The following is a 20,157-nucleotide window of genomic DNA, read 5'->3' as shown; positions in this document are numbered from 1 at the left end:
GAGGTCTTTGCATCAGATGGCAACTATCAGATTATGTTTGAGGCACTATGGTTTTGTCTGCTAGACAAACTATAGGTTGCAAGGCCTACATCATGTACTGAATGTAGCAGAAACCATGCACGTTGCTTTGAATTCATTTTTATGCTAGGAGGGCCTATTGAGTAATTGACCGTTGTTTTTGATTTGTACTTCTGCTAGATGTGAAATGCGTCTATGAGCTGACCGCAGTGCTGATTCACCGAGGTGTAAGCGCCTACTCCGGTCACTACATTGCCCACGTGCGGGACACCAGGACTAACGACTGGTACAAGTTTAACGATGAAGAGATTGAGAAAATGGAGGGCAAGAAACTTCAGCTGGGAACCGAGGAAGATATAGGTAAGTTGCTTAGAGGAGCACTTGGAGGAACTCCTGAATCCGGTGGACGGTGGACATGCCTTCCTTTCGGGATGCAGTGGCAGAAGCCTCTGGTGGGACTGGGTCCGTTTCTGTGGCTGAGGTCCCAGTGGTGATTAAACAGACCCGTAGCGGCAGGGCAGCAGGAGTGGATGAGATCTGGCCAGTAACGCTGAAGGTGCAGGACACTGCTGGGGTGTCATGGTTAACATGTCTCTTCATGTTTGCATGGAAGGCGGGACAGTGCCTCTGGATTGGCAGACTGGGGTGGTGGTCCCCATTTATAAAAAGGTGGACCAGAGGGTGTGTTCCAGCTACAGAGGGATCCCCAGCCTCCCTGGGAAAGCCTGTGCCAGGGCGCTGGAAAGAAGACTCCGCCTGATAGTCGACCCTCAAATACAGGAGGAACAATGTGGATTCCTTGCTGGCCATGGAGCAGTAGACCAACTCTCTCTCCTCCCACTACTCCGGGGTCTTTCGGGAGGTATTGGCTGCGGGAGTATGGGGTGTGAGGGCTGTATGCTTCCAGTCCCTGGATTTGCACAACGAAAGTCGAGCACTTTCAAGGTGAACCTCCAAAGGCACATCTGGTCTCCTCTCCTGTTCATGGGTGTCAAGGACAGGACATCGTGTCTCCGCCGAGGTTTGGAGTGTGTCCGGTTTGGAGACTTAAGGGGCTGCATCTCGGCTGTTTGCGGATGATGTTGTCCTGTGTGCCTCATCTGACTACGATCTCCGCCGTGCACTGGAGAGGTGTGCAGCCAGATGTGACACGGTCTACAGCTCCAAATCGGAGGTCTTGGTTCTGTCCTGGAAAGAATTGGCAGTCCCGCTGTGGGAGGAGCAGCTGCCCCAAGTGGAGGAGTTTAAGTACCATGGGGTTGTATTCACAAGAGTTTGGATTGAGGGGATCACGGAATTGATCAGTGGATTGGTGCAGCCACTGTACTGCACAGAGTTGAATTTTTGGACAAAGCTCTCCGGTCGATCTACATCCCTATCCTCTCCTATGGTCACAGGCTATGGGCAGTGACTAAAATAATGAGTTAGCGGGTACAAGCGAAGTTAGGTTTTTCTGTGGGGCTGCTGGGCTTGCTCACCATGACAGAGTGAGGAGCTCAGCAATCCGAGTGGACCTCTGGATCTAGAGGTGAGGATGCATCCCGGGTGCCTCCCGTGGGATGTGTACCAGGCATGGCCTACTGGGAAGAGACCTGGGGCAGACACAGGACAAGCTGGAAGGTTACTTCTCTCAGCTGGCCCGGTAACACCTGGGAATCCCCCAGGAGGAGCTGGAGGCTGCTGCTTGGGAAAGGTCTGCTCTGGTCAGCCCGTTACCATCATGACCCTCACCAGGAGTAAGCAGTTAGACCGTGGATGGATGTGTAGAATTAGGCGTTACTATTATTTTGTCCACCCCCTGTAGATTGTACTTTGCCACATACATGGTAACTAATATAGGTCTGTAAAGAGTTAAGCTGTATCAGCACGAAAGCTGCAAAGTGCAAATAATCGAAAAGTAGAAAAGGAAAAACACATTTTAGAGTGCCCGATCCTTGGTGTGTATGTGCTGCAGATTTAATTAATTGCTTACACTTATATAGCGCTTTTCTGGACACTCCACTCAAAGCATTTTACAGGTAGTGGGGATCCCCTCCACCACCACCAGTGTGCAGCCCAACCTGGATGATGCAACGGCAGCCATAGAGCGCCAGAACGCTCCCCACACACCAGCTCTCAGTGGGGAGGAGAATAGAGTGATGGAGCCAGTTCATAGATGGGGATTATTAGGAGGCCATGATTGGTAAGGGCCAATGGGAGATTTGGCCAGGACGCCGGGGTTACACCCCTACTCTTTCAAGAAACGCCCTGGGATTTTTAATGACCACAGAGAGTCAGGACCTCGGTTTTACATCTCATCCGAAGGACAGCGCTTGTTAACGGTATAGTGTCCCCGTCACTATACTGGGGCATTAGGACCCACATGGACAGCAGGGTGAGCGCCCCCTGCTGTCCCCACTAACACCTCTTCCAGCAGCAACCTTAGTTTTTCACTGGAGGTCCCCTACCCAGGTACTGACCAGGCTCACACCTGCTGAGCTTCAGTGGGCTGCCAGCTGTGAGTTGCAGGGTGATATGGCTGCTGGCATAGAAGAAGTTTACTAAATGCTCTCTTCTGGTTTTAAATATTGAAATTTTTCTCTAGGGCGATCCTTTCAAATAGAAACACTCCTTTTGTGTCTTAGTGTCAATTGAACAAAGAAATGTTTTAAATGGCAATTTATTCCCATTTACTTAGTCACTATTTTATTTTTTTAGCAGAAACGTCGAAGTCTCAAACACGTAAACCCAAGTGCAGTAAAGGTTTCCACTGTTCACGGAATGCGTACATGTTAGTCTACAAACTGCAGAACGAAGACAAAGATCAAGCTGAGATTAATGTTCAGGTACCAGGTAAGTGGACCGCAATTCTTGGCGGGGAATCTGAAAGATGCTCAGTGCGAAGCACTGTGATCTTGCAGGATCTGAGAATCCTGGGATCTTATGTAATCCACTGTGAGGTGCTGTCTGATATTTGCTTATTCTCCTGTTTTCCAGTCACGTACACAGATGTGTGAAACTCTTTGGTACACTGTTGAAGCAGAAAAACAGTGCAGTCTGTATAGCTGAAATAGATCACTGTATATAGCAAAGTTTTTGTATATCTTGTTCTTGTATATTTGAATTATTATGAGATTACTTGGGGCCAGATTATTTTTCCACAACGTAGGCTGTGAAAGTCAAAATTCTTTGTTGTGTGCTTTCATCTATTAAAATAGTGATTTAAGTAGCCTTTACAAACTCCCTTTTGTAAGGGGTAGATTTACCACCATTTCTTACAGTACAATCAGTTATTGTTGCTTTGAGCAGCGTGGGATTCTTGTTTATCTAAGTGTCTAATCTGAATTGCGATCAATAGCTTTCCTGCAGAAGCTGGTGGAAAGGGACAACAAGAAGTTTGAGGAGTGGTGTATGGAAATGGCTGACATGCGAAAGCAGAGTGTAGACAAGGGCAAAGCCAAACACGAAGAGGTGAAGGAGCTCTACGAATTGTTACCTGCTGAAGACGGTCTGTAAAACCATTCTCGTACAGTATCACATTTCAGACAAACGGTTAAGAGGGCTGTGAGTTTAAAATGCTACGTTGAAGCTACAAAAATGCCTTCCGTTACAGTGATGTCCCTTTGTGTTTCTCCCAGAGAGTTGTTCTGTGCATGACAATAACCTTCAAATCTGTGCCTTAAACTGCCATATCTCACACTGAGATGCTTCCCAAGTTAAAGACTTGGTGTCATCAGTGAGCTCATGACAGTCAGAGTCACTTAGTTATTATATAACTTTGTCCATCCGTACAAAACTACAAGTTATAACTGGGTTACGCCTGTTATAATCCTGGTGGAGATACCTGTTAGCTTGCGTTGTAAAATATGTCTCTGTGATTATAGCCATGAAATATGCATAAAGCATCATCCCTTTCTGGTATTTCCTATTTGATACACACTGTAAAGTGGTTTGATGTAAAGAAATGTTTACAGGTTTGTTAAAACCCATGGCGTTTGATGTTTCTTGAATACCATTTGATCTATCGAGAAGCATTAAAAATGCAACCGATGCTGCTGGTTCCAATATTCGTGATACATTTCTAATGCCTCTCAGTATATTACAATGTGATTTCCATTAGCTGGCAAAAGTACTGAACTACAAACTCATTTCAATCAAAATTGTGATTAAAGTTCGGGTTTGCTGTCCTTCAAAAAATTATGTATTACCTGTGTTTCTTTACTAGCTGCTAAATGTGTTAAGATTTATGTTGGATGTTTGCCTGATTTATTAACAATTCAGAGCACTTTTATTTGCTTACTGTCTTCAGGAGTATAGAGAATTTCAGACCTCTCCCCATTGAAATGGTCACTCTCTGAATGGAAAAATAATACAAACTCTATATCTTATTACATATTATTGTAGCCCAGTCAAACCTTTGCTTTATTAAGCTTTCTAATTGTCTGTGTTTTTATGAATGAATGCTGTGCATGTGTTATGCTTAGCCTTTATATCTGTTCCCATAATCAATGCTTTGTTTCTAACTATTTTGTAGGCCAGCCTTTTGAATTTGTCCCGCTGGATTGGCTAAAGAAATGGCTGGATGATTCCACTGTTACCAAATCTATTGACAACTCTAAGTTCCTCTGTTCTCATGGGAAGCTACACCCAGACAAAATAGGAGACGTGAAACGGATATCTTTAAAAGCTGCAGAAGTTTTCTTTCTTAGATATGGAGGAAGTCCCAGATTAGATGGTAAGACATTCAAAAGTATTGGATTTTTAACTATTGCGAAATCTTACCATGTGCTTAGATTCTTCCCAGGTGTCAGTCGTAATATTAAGGAGCAGAAGTAACGTCAGTCATTTAGGCCTGGACAGGACTGAAAACAAGTCATTGTTAAATACACAATGCCAACATTTTTGGTTGAAACGCAATCTAAGCTTAGATTCTCAATTTTCAATGAGGCTCTTGACCTTTGAGCAAATTAAGGTTCACGTTTCTCTGATTTCCTTTGTATTTGGGGACTTCCATTGACGTTTTTAGGCCACTCCTCGTGTACGTTTTGCTTTTTGATCAGATTTTGGTGTAATAACCGAGATTTTTTTCCTTTTCTCATTCCGTGTAGCTTCATCACTCTGTCAGGACTGTGTAGTACAGCGGTGTCGAGTGCTACGACTAAAAAACCAGTTAAATGAGGATTATAAGGTTATTTCCAACCTTGTAAAAGTTGCAGTAAGCAGGTAACCATAACATTTTAAGACCAATGAATTACCAAAGACAAGAAGAAAACAATGATGGACACAGGCTAAGGCCATAGGGCTCATCTTGCTCTTTGCTCTTTTGGATGTAAACAGTTTAAAAAAATCTATCAAGCTGTTTCTTCAAAGATCCATTTGTGTCAGTTTCAATAGCTAAGGAGCTGGTTCCAGATTCCAGCTGTTTTCTGTGTGAGAAGCACGTCTTATTTGTATAATTAAGTTTAATTTCTATTTGTGTGCCTGGGTTTTTGTACTGTTTCTAAACTTAGAAGTCCCCCATATTCAGTTTCAGTCAGTGTCTCACACATTCCCACATTATCTTCTCCCCTCCAAGCTTAATAGACTTAGTTCCTGGAATCTGTTTGAGTATGATGCAATTGTCTGCCTTAAGGCTATATACTATTATAAAAGTCAAATTATTAGAAGGAAACAAAATCTTGCTTTCTTCCATTTTTCCTTCTGAGAAAAACAAAAGCTACAAATGCTGTTGAGTATTGTAGTAAGGGGTATCATTTCCTTAAAGAGCTTTGAAAGTGAATGCATCATCGAATCCATCACTGTCTGGGTGGATTTGCATGTTTCCAGACGGTTTTGCTCGGTTTTCCAAACGCTGTCTTTGGAGTGACTGCAAATGCCTAATGTTTTAACGGCTGTTTTGAAGTAACGAGGGGTTTTGGATCGGCAAGGCCTCTCTCCGAAGCTGGCGGCAGCTGGCCCTGGAGCAGCTGGAGGAAGAGGAGGAGGAATCCAAGCACACTAATGGGAAGACCAATGGGGAAGGACCAGCAGCCCTGGAGGCCAAGGGTAGGTTATTTTAACATCACTTTATTAACCCTTTACAATTTCTTGCATTAGGAATTGTCTTTTCGCATACCCCAGCTTGCTCTCCATGAGACACACAGACAGGGAGAGAAGCCTGGCGCCCCTGGAGCAGTTTGGGTTAAGGGCCTTGCTCAGGAGCCCAACGGAGTAGGATTCCTCTGCTGGCTGCAGGATTTGAACCAGCAACCAGGCGCAGATCCTTAGCCACAGAGCCACCGCTCCGCCCCCTTTTCAGTAAAAGGAGACCCTACTTTATTGGCTTATCTGTTATCGTCAAAGAGCAAAGGGACATTAATATAACTGACACCTGGGAGGTACTGTCCATTGTAGCTCAACTATTTTTAAAGACCAGAGCCCCTGAAGTTTATTTTACTGTGCCTGGCCTTTACGTTGTGTCAGAAATTACCATACGTGACATAAAACAAGGCATTGCTAAGACTTGGAAAATCCAGACAAAACAGAGCTTCTATAATTCTTTTGTAACTTTGTGTCCTGACGTGCACTTATGTACTGTGCTGTTGATGAACACCTCCCAGGTGTCCTCTGTAGGATGCACAAATGCTAATGGTAAACAAAAAGTCATTTTCCACAATTCTAAGCCTACTTATCTGTTGTCTAGAAGTTTTGATTCTTATTGTAATCAGACTGACTAACCACTTAAAAAACACTTAACAGTGCCCACTGATGTATAACAATTTGAACCTAATTTCTGTTAATTTTGTTTTTGACAGTAATTTTTTTCAAAACTTTCAGTGACATATCTTTTAAAACAGATGGAGCAGTTCCTGAGAACCAAGAGGCAGAAGATGAAGAGAATTTAAATTTCAACGAAGACATACTCTGTGCACATGGTTTGTAATGAATTGCTTTGTTTTTGTGGTTTTGGAAAAAGGGGTGATTTGAAAGTTGTGTGGCTATAACTGTGCTGTTGGACATCGTTTTTGAATGAAAATGTATTTCCTTGCAGTGCTGTTTATCACTGAGTAATGGACCGTAATTTAGAATATACACACTGCATTTATACAAACATGATTCAAGTTTCTTGGAGATTGTGTTGAAATCCATTCCTAGGAAGCTCATTTCTGTATGATAGTGTAGTGGTTCCCAGCCCCGGTCACTAGTTTTCATTCCAGCTGAGCTCATCTGCTTGCTCGCTCATCAGACTTTATAACTCTTCCATCGGTCAGTCCTGTCCAAAATACCATAATTCAAAGGAACTCTGTCCAACAGAGTCAGCACATGGAACTTAACTCTTTCTTCATCTTGCTTGTCATTGTTTCCGGCTACTTAAACTAGAATTCCCGATGAACAGATTCAGGAGGAACTCCCTGTATAAGCGTTTTTTTCTCCTGCAGAGGGAGTGTTGGTCGAGCGAGTTGATAGCAAGTACAAATCTAGTTGGACCTTTTTTACAGTTGAAAGTATACTTTCAAAAATGTACCAGATATAAAACTGAAATTGGTTAGCCTGTGATTAATAATTTGACAGAAGCAAATGCCAGGGGAGATGATATAGCAGGAAAGTGGTTCCCTTATCTTATTGTGCTACTGGACTTATTGTACGGTATTTGCCCAGTCCAGGAATAAACATTATTATCCAATACATGGTATTCCATGACCTACCAATAGTGTATCTTATGTTAGTTTAAAATTAATTAAGATCCATGTCTTTTCCTTTTAAAAGGTGGCCTTTGCATATCAGAAAATGACAGAAAGCTCATTTCTAGTGAAGTCTGGAGGAAACTGAAAGTGTATTTTCCAAAGGCACCAGAGTTTTCAAGCACACAGGACTCTTGTCAAGAGTGCATGGTGAGTGAAGAGATATGCCATCATTGGTAAGGAAAAAATAATGCGCTGTGTATTGTGTAGCCAGCTAACGGAGGTAAAGATAAGTGAAGAGACATAGAAGTCAAGAACAACATAACATACTTTTTCAGCTCCGTCAGCAAATCCATTTTTTAATGTATCAAGAATTTAACATAATATGAATCGTCTTCGTAAACTTGATTAATGGTGTGATTTGATAAACGGCTTTACATCAACTTGTTTTACATTGTTGTTACATTTCTGTTTTACATGTTCTTCAGAAGCAAAGGGGTTTGATATTGTACATAAATTATGCAACATAAGAAATACAGTATCACTCTTAGGGAGAAAAACAGCATAGACTGATGTAGTATGGGCTTTTGTAGCTGATCGTGGGCGAGGTAACGGCGATCTTGCAGACAGGTGGATCTGAAAGATGTTGCTGACGGAAATCTCAGCAGTTTGAATGCTTTTAGAGCAGTCGACACTGCAGGACAGCCTAACATAGAGCTACAAAGAGAGCATTAAAATATAATGCAAGAGCATGAGAGTTTTGTGCTTTTTCTTTTCAGAGGCTGGAAAGAGAAGGCAAAGAAAATGAAGCTTTGAACAGGATGATGGCACATGAGCAAAAGACGTCTCTGCTCAATCTCTTCCACGATAAAAACAGACCAACTCTCCAAAAATGGCCTGAGGTACAATCACATAACCCGTAACTGACTTCGGCTATCTGTGGTGTTCAGTTGGAATATTATGTACTTGTTTACAGAGGGAGAGATCTGTATTAGTATTTACTAACCTTTTTTCTTCCTCTGCAGGACACAGATTGTCTTTACATTGTCTCTTTATTCTTTGTAGAAGAATGGAGGAGATTTATCAGGTGATATATTTTTGTTCTTCTCATTTTTTTTCCCAGCAAATGAAACAATATTTAACCATTTCACAGTGGATTTCGGACGTATCCTAACAATGCTCATTTCGGAATTCGGATTTGCTGCATATCACCACTGCGGCACCCGGGCTGCCTCAGGATTTTGTTAGATAAAAATAAAATGTATAATTATTTGATAAAGATCCCTAGAGTGGCTACACATCAGAACAGAAATAAGCAGCTGATCTATGCCAAATCCAGAAGACGTCAGGGGTGTCGATTTTCAAAGCTAATGAAATACAGTGCCTTGCAAAAGTATTCGGACCCTTGACCAATTCTCTCATTTTGCTGAATTACAAATCCTACATTGAAATTTTGTTCTCTGTGATTTTTTTTTATTTCAAAGCACTGAAACTCACGAATTAATTATTTTAATGTGACATTGTTTGGTGTTAGAAAATATTAAGCATAATACAAAAAAAACTGAAATGTGCCGTATAAGTATTCAATCCCTGTATTTTAAAATTTTGTAGAGCCACCTTTTGCAGCAATAACAGCTTTAAGTCTTTTGGGGGTACCAGCTTTGCACACTGTTCAGGAATGATTCTGGCCCATTCTTCCAGGCAAATTTGCTCCAGGTTGTTCAGGTTAGTCGGGTGACACTTGTGCGTCGCAATTTTCAAATAGTGTCACAGGTTCTCAATTGGATTGAGATCAGGGCTCTGACTGGGCCATTGTAGGACATCCACCTTTTTGTTCTTGAGCTACTCCAATGTTGCTCTGGCCTTGTGTTTGGGATCATTGTCCTGCTGAAAGATCAACTTTCTCCCAAGCTTCAGTTTTTTTTAGCAGACTGAAACAGGTTCTCGTTAGTATGTCCCTGTATTTTGCACCATCCTTTCTTCCTTCTATTTTGACAAGATGCCCAGTCCCTGCTGATGAAAAGCAGCCCCACAGCATGATGCTACCACCACCATACTTCACTGTAGGTATGGGTGTTTTTTGAGGTGTGGGCGGTGTTAGATTTGCACCACACACCTCGCTCTGAGTTTTGGCTATAAAGCTGTATCTTGGTCTCACCTCACTGCAACATCTTTTCCCACATCACAACTGGGTCACTATCATGCTTTTTTGGCAAACTCCAGACGTGCTTTCACATGGCTCTTTTTGAGTAAAGGCTTCTTCTGTGCCACCCTCCCATACAGGCCAGTGTTATGCAGAGCTCTTGAGATGGTTGACTGGTGCACCTGTACTGCACTCTCAGCTGCTGAACTGTGGAGCTCCTTCAAAGTGATCGCTGGCCTCTCTATGGCTTCTCTCACAGGTCTCCTTCTTGTTCACGCGGAGAGTTCTGAGGGACGACCTTTTCCATGCAGTGTCTGGGTGGTTTGATGTAGCTTCCACTTCCTGATAACTGAACCAGCAGTGCCCACTGGGACATCCAGACACTAGGATATTGTTTTGTACCCTTTTCCTAATTTATGCATTTATTTGACTTTATCTCTAACTTCTTTAGAATGCTCTTTAGTCTTCTCATTTTCACAGCTGTCCTTCAGATTCACCACCTGAATAATGATCCCTTAACTGTGGGGTTTTTATCCAGAAAACGTGGCAGTTATTTTAATGATTCACAGGTTGAGGCCAATTAGAAGGCAATTGTGTCCTCGTTAAGGCAATTGCTTTCCACCTGTGTAAACGTAGAGCTTCTGCAACACAGGGATGGAATACTTATGCAAAGCGTATTTCAGTTTTTTATTTTTCTTAAGAATATTTTCTAACAAAACAATGTCGCATTAAAATAATTCATGCTGAGTTTCAGTGCTTAGAAATAAAAATATCCCAGAGAACTAGATTTCAACGTAGGATTTATAATTCAGTCAAATGAGAGAATCGGTCAAGGGTCTGAATACTTTAGCAAGATACTGTATAAAAGATCCTGATTGCTATCTCACAATATTGGACGTTTTATCTATGTTTGTTATAGCATAAGCCAGCCGGTACACAACTAAATATGGTATGCAAAACTCTTTTTGAGCTGCTTACAGATATAATCTGACAGTAGGTTTGTGCTGATCTCACAACTGCTGTGTAACATTGTTTTGAATCACAGGAGACCCACGAGGTGTAACCCCATTTCCAACGTGGGCAACAGTGTTCTGCTTTGTCCACACGGGGGCTTCATGTTCACTTTTGACTCCATGGCAAAAGGAGACGCCAAACAGTGAGTGTGTCCCATTTTTCACGTCCCCTGTATCACCTTGCACTAGTATGCACGTAATAATCAGCACTAGAGCGCGAATTCACTTTTTACTGCTGATACAGATACCGTTCATTTGAAAATAGTGGTATTCACGAGTTTGTGTATTTAATAAATACACAACAGTATATCAGTGTGTCAACACTGAGTCACCCTCATGAGCAGAGTAGATTTCAAGTGAATTATTTTGTGTGCAATTCTTTATTGATGTCATTAACATGACCAAATTATAAATAAATCAGTCTACTCAACACTTTTTCAACTGAATGTGATTACCGCTTGTTCGATTAATGATGTTAATCTTTTTCCTGAGGTTGTATATCTCCACTGAAGCATTTATTCTGATCACAGGTTTAACCCCAGACCATGTTTGTTTTTATTTTATCCTATGTTGTTAATTTTCTTTTTTACTATTCATAACTTTTGCAAAGAATGTATTTCTTTGTAACAGCACCAGGATATAAAATACTATACCCTGGAGTTTCTCTCAAAACAGTGCGAAGCCCTGAAGGTCAAGTTGTAGCATGTGTGTTTTATTAACTGGGCAGCAAAATGATGTACATTGAAATATATACAGTAGCCTCTTCAGGTCTTTATAGATCTGACAATTAGTAACTAAACATTGATGCAGTATGAAATCCCAGGTGTACATTCAGTATATAAATATGTCAATAACACTACGACTCATGACTTTTTTGTTGTATGTATATATTGAATGTCTATCAAATTCAAGATATATTTGAATATATTTCTTAGGTTCTTAAACCTTCTTTATTCTCTCCTCCATGCCAAACTTCTCCATCTCCTTCAGAATGTGCAACCTGCACATCTGCTGTCTTTTACTCACCCCATAACATTCCATAAACGTTCTACTAGAGACTGCAACAGCTAATCAAGACCACTGATTCTCATACTCTCTTAAAGAATTAGTAATTGAGCTGAATCCAGGCTGTATAATGTCCTTTTGTAGCACTATTTGTAACCAAGCGTGAGCTTCTCCACACACATCGCTAATTGCTTAGTAAACTTTGGAATTCCTCTTCTCTCTCTCTGAAAGCCAACCTTTAAACAGAACAGTTATTGCTGCGTCACAGCCCTGTGGTTCTGGGTTCAATTCCAGACCTGGAGTGTGTATTCTCCCTACGTATTAGTAGGTTAATAGGCTTTTTTTAGAAAATTGCCCTGGTGTGAGGTTGTGTGATTGTCTCTGTGTCTGCCCTGTGATGGGCTGACATCCAGTCCAGGGTGTATCCTGCCTTGCAGCCATTGCTTGCTGGGATAGGCTCTGGCTCCCCTGCAACCCTGAATTGGATCATGGTTAGAAAATGGATAGATGGTCTTTTTTTTTAATCTGTCATTGATACAGTATGTACCCCGCCCTTTCTCTGGGCTGTTTTTTTCTGGCCACAGAAGCAATTATCTTGACTTTTTCCCCCAGGAGTGTATACACATCGTCACTTTGTATGCCAGTATCATCACAAGTAATCTGTCTTAACTCTAATGATGGCAAAGTTTTTTGAAGATGCAGATATCCTGAAGTATCACATTTGCATGCTTTAATTCAGAAATGTTGAAATATCTCGATATATACCTGTGTTTTCTTTGCCAAATCAGGTTTTAGTTACAGTTCATCAAGGATGTGAATACATTTGGAGACTGTGTATGTGGTAAATAAGAAATATGAACAGAAGAGCTGGCATCAGACTCTTTCAAGCATTTCATTCGAAAGTTGATGCGGATTCTTTCTGAGTGAATACTCCGATTCTGATCACTTTTGGAAACTGCCATTGCAGTATTGCAGATGTTCATCTCATGTCTTTGGCTTTTCCTTTGCACAGTATAGCTCTGCTCTGGCCGAGTGAATGGGAGGTCATAAGCAGGCTTTTTCTTGTGGACCAGCCTATTAAAATTTATAGGCTGGTGGACACGATCCAAAACTCTTCAAACTCTGGATACCGGACTGATCCAGGTCAGTTAAATAGTATCCGTAACCTTAGTTTATTTTTGTTTTAAAATGAAATGTCTGCAAACTCTTTTCAAATTTGTTACTTCTCAACAAACCACAAGTGGTTAACCTAATTTCTTGGCGCAGTAAACAAATGGAATGTAATCTAAATTAAAAAATTAAGTATTCTACTCCTGCTGAAACTGTGATCTGTTTACCCTAAAGAAACTGGGAAGAACTAAAGGTTTTGACTTGCACATTGAAGGCATTTTAATTCTGAGAATAGTGGTTTCCTTTTTAGTAATATGGAAAATGTCCCAAAGCACTGATGATTATTTGTGATTGTTTCAGAACTTTGTCTGGATTGCAGAGAAGGATTGTTGTTTCAGCAGCAAAGAGATTTGCGTGAATATACCCAGGCCACTGTTTATGTCCGCAAGGTTATCGACAATAAAATGGTGGGTTCACAAATGCCTTTTTGTGTTTGTTGAATTTAAACATGGGAAATAATTTTGAGAGAATAAATAATTTTGATGTCGAATGAGATTTATGTGAATGCATAGGCAAAACTGTAATTGGGGGGAAAAATGTTTGTAATTGTCAAACAAAAAATGTCAGAAGCTGATTGTAGAGTCTTTCAAAGTACCGATAAGTACTAAAGTTCAATTAGGGCAAATCTGTTTGACTTTAGACTTAATTTTGGAAAACTGTCCCTGGAATATTTGTACCAGGTTTGTAGGAAGAACCTTTGATTTTTAACAATGGCATGAACTTTGAGCTGTGCTGCAAGTGATCGTTAATCTTAATGAAAATGTAGACCAAAGAGGTTAAGGGACCATTGTCAGCCTTTGGATTCAGACTGCAAAACTGTATTATCCTATCGCTGTACCCTAAAGTTTAGCTGTGGACGTGCTTGATTTTCTGAACAGGTAATGAAGGAAGCTGTTCCTGAGTTTAATGTGAGTGGGTCAGATGCCGAAGATGAGAGAGAGGAGCCAAAAGTCGAAGGAGAAAATGATCCTGATTTTAACCAGGTAAATTTATCTTCTTTCCGTTTCGATAATGAAATTCGAATTTCCATTGCAGGACTGCACTATTCTTATGTTCATCACCAAGGGAAATGCTTGTTAATTGTCTGTCTTACTAATTAGGCAGACTGCTGCTCAGTCAGACCTGCTTCTACTTGGCATAATGGAATGTCGTTCATTTTAAATCTGCGATTATTTGCCGACTTTACGGGCCCCCCAGCTGCACTGCAGTGCTTTGGATTCCCTAATCCTTGGTTTTTCCGAACAGTCCCACGATGGGACCAAGCGCCAGAAGCTGGGCGACTCCGGCACGGGCGCCAGCTCCCAGCTGAGCTCCTTCGTCATGCCCCAGAAGACGAGCATCCGGAGGAGCACTCGACACCGGAAGGTCCGCGGAGAGAAGGCTCTCATTGTGTCGGCTAGTCAGACGCTGAAAGAGCTCAAGATACAGGTAGCAGAAGCCCACCGTTCCTCAGATCGATCGGTTGGTTTCACTTTCTGATTGGCTCAAAACCTAGAATGAAAACTTCATCAGTTGGCTTTTTGACTTCTGAGCTGCAACGCGGGATGTATTCTAACTTTCAGAGGTCCACCACTATGATGAGCACATTTTAGAGCCAACTTTCAGACTGCTCTGTCTCATAATTGGACCAGGGCCCTTTCGTGGCTTCTGATTTGTCCTGTGGTATTTGCCTGAAAAGGCTGGCCAGCTGTTCAGAGTGCAGCTGGAGTACGTTTTGAGTCAACAAGACAAGTGTTTGTCACTGTTATGTAGTCTAGAGCATTTAGAGACAAATTTATGTTGGATTAAATGAAATCCCTGGAGTCTCCCAGTTCAGGTTTTTTTTTGTATAAAGTAAACCTTGTCCATTCTCCCTTTTAGATAAGATAAGATCACTTTATTGGCCATATACAATTTCTTGCATTAGGAATTTGTCTTTTCACATACCCCAACTTGCTCTCCATGAGACACACAGACAGGGAGAGAAGCTTGGGGTCAGAGCACAGGGTCAGCCATTTATACAGCACCCCTGGAGCAGTTGGGGTTAAAGGCCTTGCTCAGGGGCCCAACGGAGTAGGATTCCTCTGCCGGCCGCCGGATACGAACCAGCAACCTTCCAGCCACAGGCAGATCCTTAGCCACAGTACCACTGCTGTGCCCTTTTTTCCCCACTTTAAGCCCAGTGTAGCCTCTTACGGTTGAAAAAGGTGAATTGAAAGGGTTAAATAAAATTGTTTCTGTATAGGATTACTGCGTGCCTACATATAGTCTTGCAATAATTTTCCTTTCCATCTAGCAGCTGCATAATTGAACTTTGGAATCTAATGAAACCTGAGCCTGAAAAGTAGCAGCCATAACTGTAAGTCAAGCTCTAGCAGTATGAAGAAAATAAAAAATCTTTCTTTTATTTTACAGATTATGCATGCTTTTTCTGTGGCTCCATTTGACCAAAACCTGTCTGTGGATGGACGTAGTCTGACAGATGATTCAGCAACTTTGGGAAGCCTTGGAGTCATTCCTGAGTGTGTTATTTGTTTAAAGGTATGTGAAAGGGAGCAGAACAGAGGAAAATGTGTCACGAAAATGTCTTAAGTTTCATGGCCTTAAGAATGTCACATTTATGTGCGACTTAAACACAACACTTCATTTCCAGATAATATCAATTAAATTACTGCAGTTCAGATGATTATAGAAAAGGAAACTGGATAGCAGCCTCTCTGTACATTGAGATAGAAAAGGGGTCAAATTCAGTCTTGTTCGGGAAAGTCTTTTGCTGCCGTTTGTGCTACAGCCAAAAATTCCACACTCAAAGAGTATACGTTTCATGGATCTTCAGAGCTTATTTTATGAATCATGGTTTTCTCCAGTAGTTTAAGTGCAATCCTTGGTTTTGTCGTAGGTGAAATATTAACCATGTGTAAATAACAGAAAACAAAACAAAGAAATTTAAAGGTAAATGATATCACCAGCACTGCATAAATAGGAATGTCCCAGTGCCTGAAATAGGAAAAGAGAACATTTGACCCACAAAACAGATCATGGGCCAATGGCATCCACATATACAAATCCTTCCAAATGTATACATACCCTCGATGAAATAGGAACTGTGTATTGTCTTCAAATAAAAAATTGTAATCGTAACAGTATTGGAAAGGGCAAGGCCGAATTGATCCTAAATAGAGTTCCCGAAAGCACAAGGAGTCACATTTATTCAAACCTCACAAGTATTTCATGCAACACAGTCCAACAAATGTGGTGCTTTGGGACTAATTATTGGTCTTGCAGCTCTTGGGAAGCCTGGGGAAATCATGTACTCCCAACACATACCATCACATTTTGGCCAGACATCTGGTACTCTCTGCCAAAGAGCTCAAGCCCGGTTGCAAATCTGTTTTCAACATGACAGTGACCCAAAGCACACAACCAGTGGTTAACTACACTCAACATCCAGATCTCCATCCCACTGAATGTTTGTGTTTCAAGGTGAAACAGGGTCTGAAGGACCATGAGTCATTCTGCCTAGAGGAATGGTCAAAACTCCCTTGCAGAACAGCCAGAATCCCTTAATGCTTTACATGAGGCATCTTGTCATCCTCCCTACTAGAGGATGTAGAAATTACTATCGGATTTAGGAATAAATGTGACACTAGTGTCTTCTGGGCTTTAATTGTGACACAGTGACCTTGCTCTGTGTATGTTCTGTAAGATTACAGTGTAAGATTGTTCGTGCTTTATCCAAGATGCATTATCCAGACAAAGTCTTTGTTCTAGCACCACGGATATCTAAAGCCAAATTTCCAGAATTCTGCATGGACAAACATGTTTTCTCTGTAAAGACTATATTAAATTCTGCAGGAAGGGTGTTTACACTACTGGATGATTAAATTAGATGCTGTCTAATTGTTCAAGGCCCTTTTGAAACTGTATTTGGAATCTGAAAACTAGAAGATTTTGCAATTATATGTGCCATGACTGGCTCAGTGTAAGTGTGCAAAGGTTATAAGATGTATTGCTTTATGGAAATTAAACTAACCTGGAGATGAAGTTGAACTAAGAAAGGTTTCACCTACTGCACCACATTTATGAGTGAAGTCTGAGAATTGTGCAGACCAGCGAAATGGGCACAGTTGTTAATTTGGCACATTTTATTTTGTCGACAGGGTCACGTGCATAATTTAGGAACGTCAGTAAATCATTTGTGAAGAACATTCACTAAACCCCTTCTGTGAAACTTGTCTGTAAAACGAGTTGTGCTCAAATATGCTCTAGAATGAGCTGTCGAGAGGAATGGTGCCACATTCCTCCTGCAGATTTCTAGATGCTGGTAGACTCTATGCCACACCTGGTGGCCTTCCACCAAATAAAGTGATTGTACATTGGTGACTCCATTTCATTTGCTTTGTGTTACTACTTGTATGTTGGGATTTATAGACGAATGCTCACTGTGACCAATAATCACCATTTACCACCTTTACTGCATATTGGACAGGGTGGGGATACATTACAATGATCTAGATAGTGTTTACAGATCTATGTATTTTTGGTATGATTCCATTGAATAATTTGTGGAGTTATATTTGTGACTTGTATTCTTATTTTATCTGTTTTTTAAGGCTGACGAACCAATAGCTGATTATGCAGCAATGGATGATGTATTTCAAGGTAGGAGGTTTTCTTTGCGTTGTAAAAATTGAAATGAACTTGTAGGTTTTTGTCATATTCAAAGTTTGGGTCACCATTTTTTAAAATCTGAAATCTTTAAACGTGACCTTATTAATCATTTTGTTTATGAATGACCCTCAACATAAGCAGGAAATCTTGAGAAAAGGTTCCAATTTGCTAAAGTACAGTAGTGAACTAATCACAATTGTAATCATTTTCTCTTTCTCTGTTAACAGTCTGTATGCCTGAAGAAGGATTTAAAGGTAAGCATCACAATGCATTTATTAATCAAGAGAATACATATATCCATAATAAACTGGATTGAGATGTGAAACTTACAATACATATGTCAGAATATATAGTTTTGTAAGCATAAACAGTCCACTTTCTTAGGTGCTACCTAGCATACAATTTTGAAAAAACAGAATCCCAAAAATGTGCTCATGATGCCTCTAACTTTCAAAATGTCAAAATCACTGTACTGCTGATCCACTTTCATGAATGGTTTGTACTAGGAGATTTTGTTTTTTAGGGACATAACTCGTCCAAAAATCATTTCCAGGGCAATATTCTTTGTCGTGCCCTGTTAAACTAATTTATATACGTGCATGGGTTGCCTCATGAGTCTGACGTGTTGTCAACTCATGTTGTAGCTCTTGTGTCCCATGCACCACAATACAGACGAGTTGTTGAATAATTCTCAGTTTTGCATACTGTATTCTTAAATGTGGAGGAAATTCCTGTTTCAAGGAACAAAGCAGGACTTGTATAACACTGCCTCCCAGTTAGTCGAATAGCCTTGGAGAGGGTCTTGCAGGTAATTAGAGAAAGATCAGCAGTCTCTTCGGCTAGGTGGTCAGATATATACTGTAGATATGTTATATTTTTGTATGTGGGGGTTTGTATAAATTCTTTATTTTTTTGCCTCTAGTACTAAAATAGAATAGATAGCTCTGGTGATATTTTGGTTAGTGGTAAAATGTGGAGAAATCTTGTCACCCCTTGGAACAATGAGATGTGGAGCATACTCTTAAAGCTGTGATTTATACTCATCATACCTTGACCATATTGTCAGAGGCTATATAGACTTTGTGGTGATATCATGACCCAGGAATGAGGTTTACCCTAATCTACCTTCTGCTACTTCTGAAAAGAGGCCCGTAAATTAATGTCCTTTTTTATCACAAATTCTTTATAATGTGTGGTCCAGTAGTAATCTTCTTATTTTGGAACTCTGATATATGTTAAGTTTTTTTATGAACTAAATTTAATTGAATTGTTTTCAGGTCTAGAAATAACTGTTTGGTATATTACTGATATTAAAAACACCTCAATATTTTACAACATGTATTTATGTCATGCGTATATATGAGCTCTCTCATTAACCTAAAATGTTGAATGATCCTTTTAGGTACTGGTCTTTTAGGACACTGAAGGAAACTTCAACTACCAGGAAGCAGAAATTTTACAAAAGACCAAAAATCTCGACATGGTTGAAGACGGTAGCTGGTCAAGAATGCGGAGAAGGTGTTTTATTTTCTTTGTGACTGTTTTGCAAATTCTGTTCTTCATAAGTACTTTAAAATACCTGCTCGCTTTTAATATTTAAAGATGTTTATGCATTCTCAGAGGTATTGGGTGTCGTCATCTTGGATTTAGGACTTGAAGTATACAGAATTGAGGGCCTGTGCAAGCAAACTGAAACCTCCAGACTGGCAAGATGCCGTGCAAGGTTTTTAAAAATGATCAAGATCCAGTTTTTTTTTTTCCTAAGAGGAAATGGGTTTTAATACTCACAAATGGATTTTGTTCTGGAGTTCTTAAGTAACATCTTTAATTTTGTCCAGACCAATCTAAACATTGTAGTTAGAGACACTGGCAGTGTGAGGATTTCCATAAAAGTGAGCTTTTTGCTGTCTCTTGAGTACTCTTCAATAAAAGAATGCTCTCGCTGTTAGTTGCTCATAGCAAGTGCTTTATTGATGTCATCAGTCCTAATTTTTTCAAAGAAATTAAAGAATGCATGAGCTATTTAAATATTGAAAATGTATCCGTAATTAGTGTCTAAAATGAGGCCTCTCTCAAGCCCCAGACATATTTTAGGCACTCAGTAGGAAAAAAATCAGGTTTTATTTTTTCTCTTCAGTTTTCATTACCTTGCAAATGTGGCATAGATACTGCAGCCTATAGTTGGATTCAAGCATTTTTGTTCACTGTTAACTCGTTTTATTGTTAACCGTCTTTCATATTTGCATTAAAATTTTTTTCCAATTTTAAAAATGCTATGACTCATCCTTTTTACAGATGGATGTCCCATGTTCTGAGTAGCCTGGTTATTACAGTTAGAGATGGATAATGGGTATTAATAGATCTTCTGTAAATTGGTACATTAAGGCAACCTTATAACTAGGTAATTCAGTATTTTGTCAGAAAACAAGGAAAGCCATTTCCTGAATATGGCACTCTTATAGCTCAGGGGACTCAAAAGATGTTTTGTCCAAAGCAACATGTTTAATGTCAAAGTTTT

The 20,157-nt window shown here is 40.4% G+C and overlaps 1 protein-coding gene across 2 annotated transcripts in view; it reads left to right on the top strand.

The window, feature by feature from the left end:
* Window positions 1–19,910, top strand: part of usp48 (ubiquitin specific peptidase 48) — a 30,541-nt gene extending 10,631 nt beyond the window's left edge. Inside the window, exons 9-27 of one of the 2 annotated variants that reach the window (XM_088938047.1) lie at window positions 199–378; window positions 2,716–2,850; window positions 3,356–3,505; window positions 4,532–4,732; window positions 5,106–5,220; window positions 5,900–6,042; window positions 6,834–6,911; window positions 7,744–7,868; window positions 8,438–8,560; window positions 8,684–8,745; window positions 10,847–10,957; window positions 12,832–12,962; window positions 13,290–13,396; window positions 13,868–13,972; window positions 14,235–14,417; window positions 15,384–15,509; window positions 17,582–17,630; window positions 17,867–17,893; window positions 19,042–19,910. In XM_088938047.1, the coding sequence (XP_088794173.1) occupies window positions 199–378; window positions 2,716–2,850; window positions 3,356–3,505; window positions 4,532–4,732; window positions 5,106–5,220; window positions 5,900–6,042; window positions 6,834–6,911; window positions 7,744–7,868; window positions 8,438–8,560; window positions 8,684–8,745; window positions 10,847–10,957; window positions 12,832–12,962; window positions 13,290–13,396; window positions 13,868–13,972; window positions 14,235–14,417; window positions 15,384–15,509; window positions 17,582–17,630; window positions 17,867–17,893; window positions 19,042–19,064 (2,174 nt within the window). In that variant the 3' untranslated portion in view covers window positions 19,065–19,910. The remainder of the gene's footprint in view (window positions 1–198; window positions 379–2,715; window positions 2,851–3,355; window positions 3,506–4,531; window positions 4,733–5,105; window positions 5,221–5,899; window positions 6,043–6,833; window positions 6,912–7,743; window positions 7,869–8,437; window positions 8,561–8,683; window positions 8,746–10,846; window positions 10,958–12,831; window positions 12,963–13,289; window positions 13,397–13,867; window positions 13,973–14,234; window positions 14,418–15,383; window positions 15,510–17,581; window positions 17,631–17,866; window positions 17,894–19,041) is intronic. The other variant, XM_088938048.1, reaches the window with a different exon arrangement.
* The last annotated feature ends 247 nt before the right edge of the window (window positions 19,911–20,157 follow it).

This window comes from Atractosteus spatula, chromosome 20 (genome assembly GCF_055471065.1).
Source record: "Atractosteus spatula isolate fAtrSpa1 chromosome 20, fAtrSpa1.hap1, whole genome shotgun sequence".
In the NCBI taxonomy this organism is placed as follows: domain Eukaryota; kingdom Metazoa; phylum Chordata; class Actinopteri; order Semionotiformes; family Lepisosteidae; genus Atractosteus; species Atractosteus spatula.
This window is presented reverse-complemented; position numbering and strand designations above follow the sequence as displayed.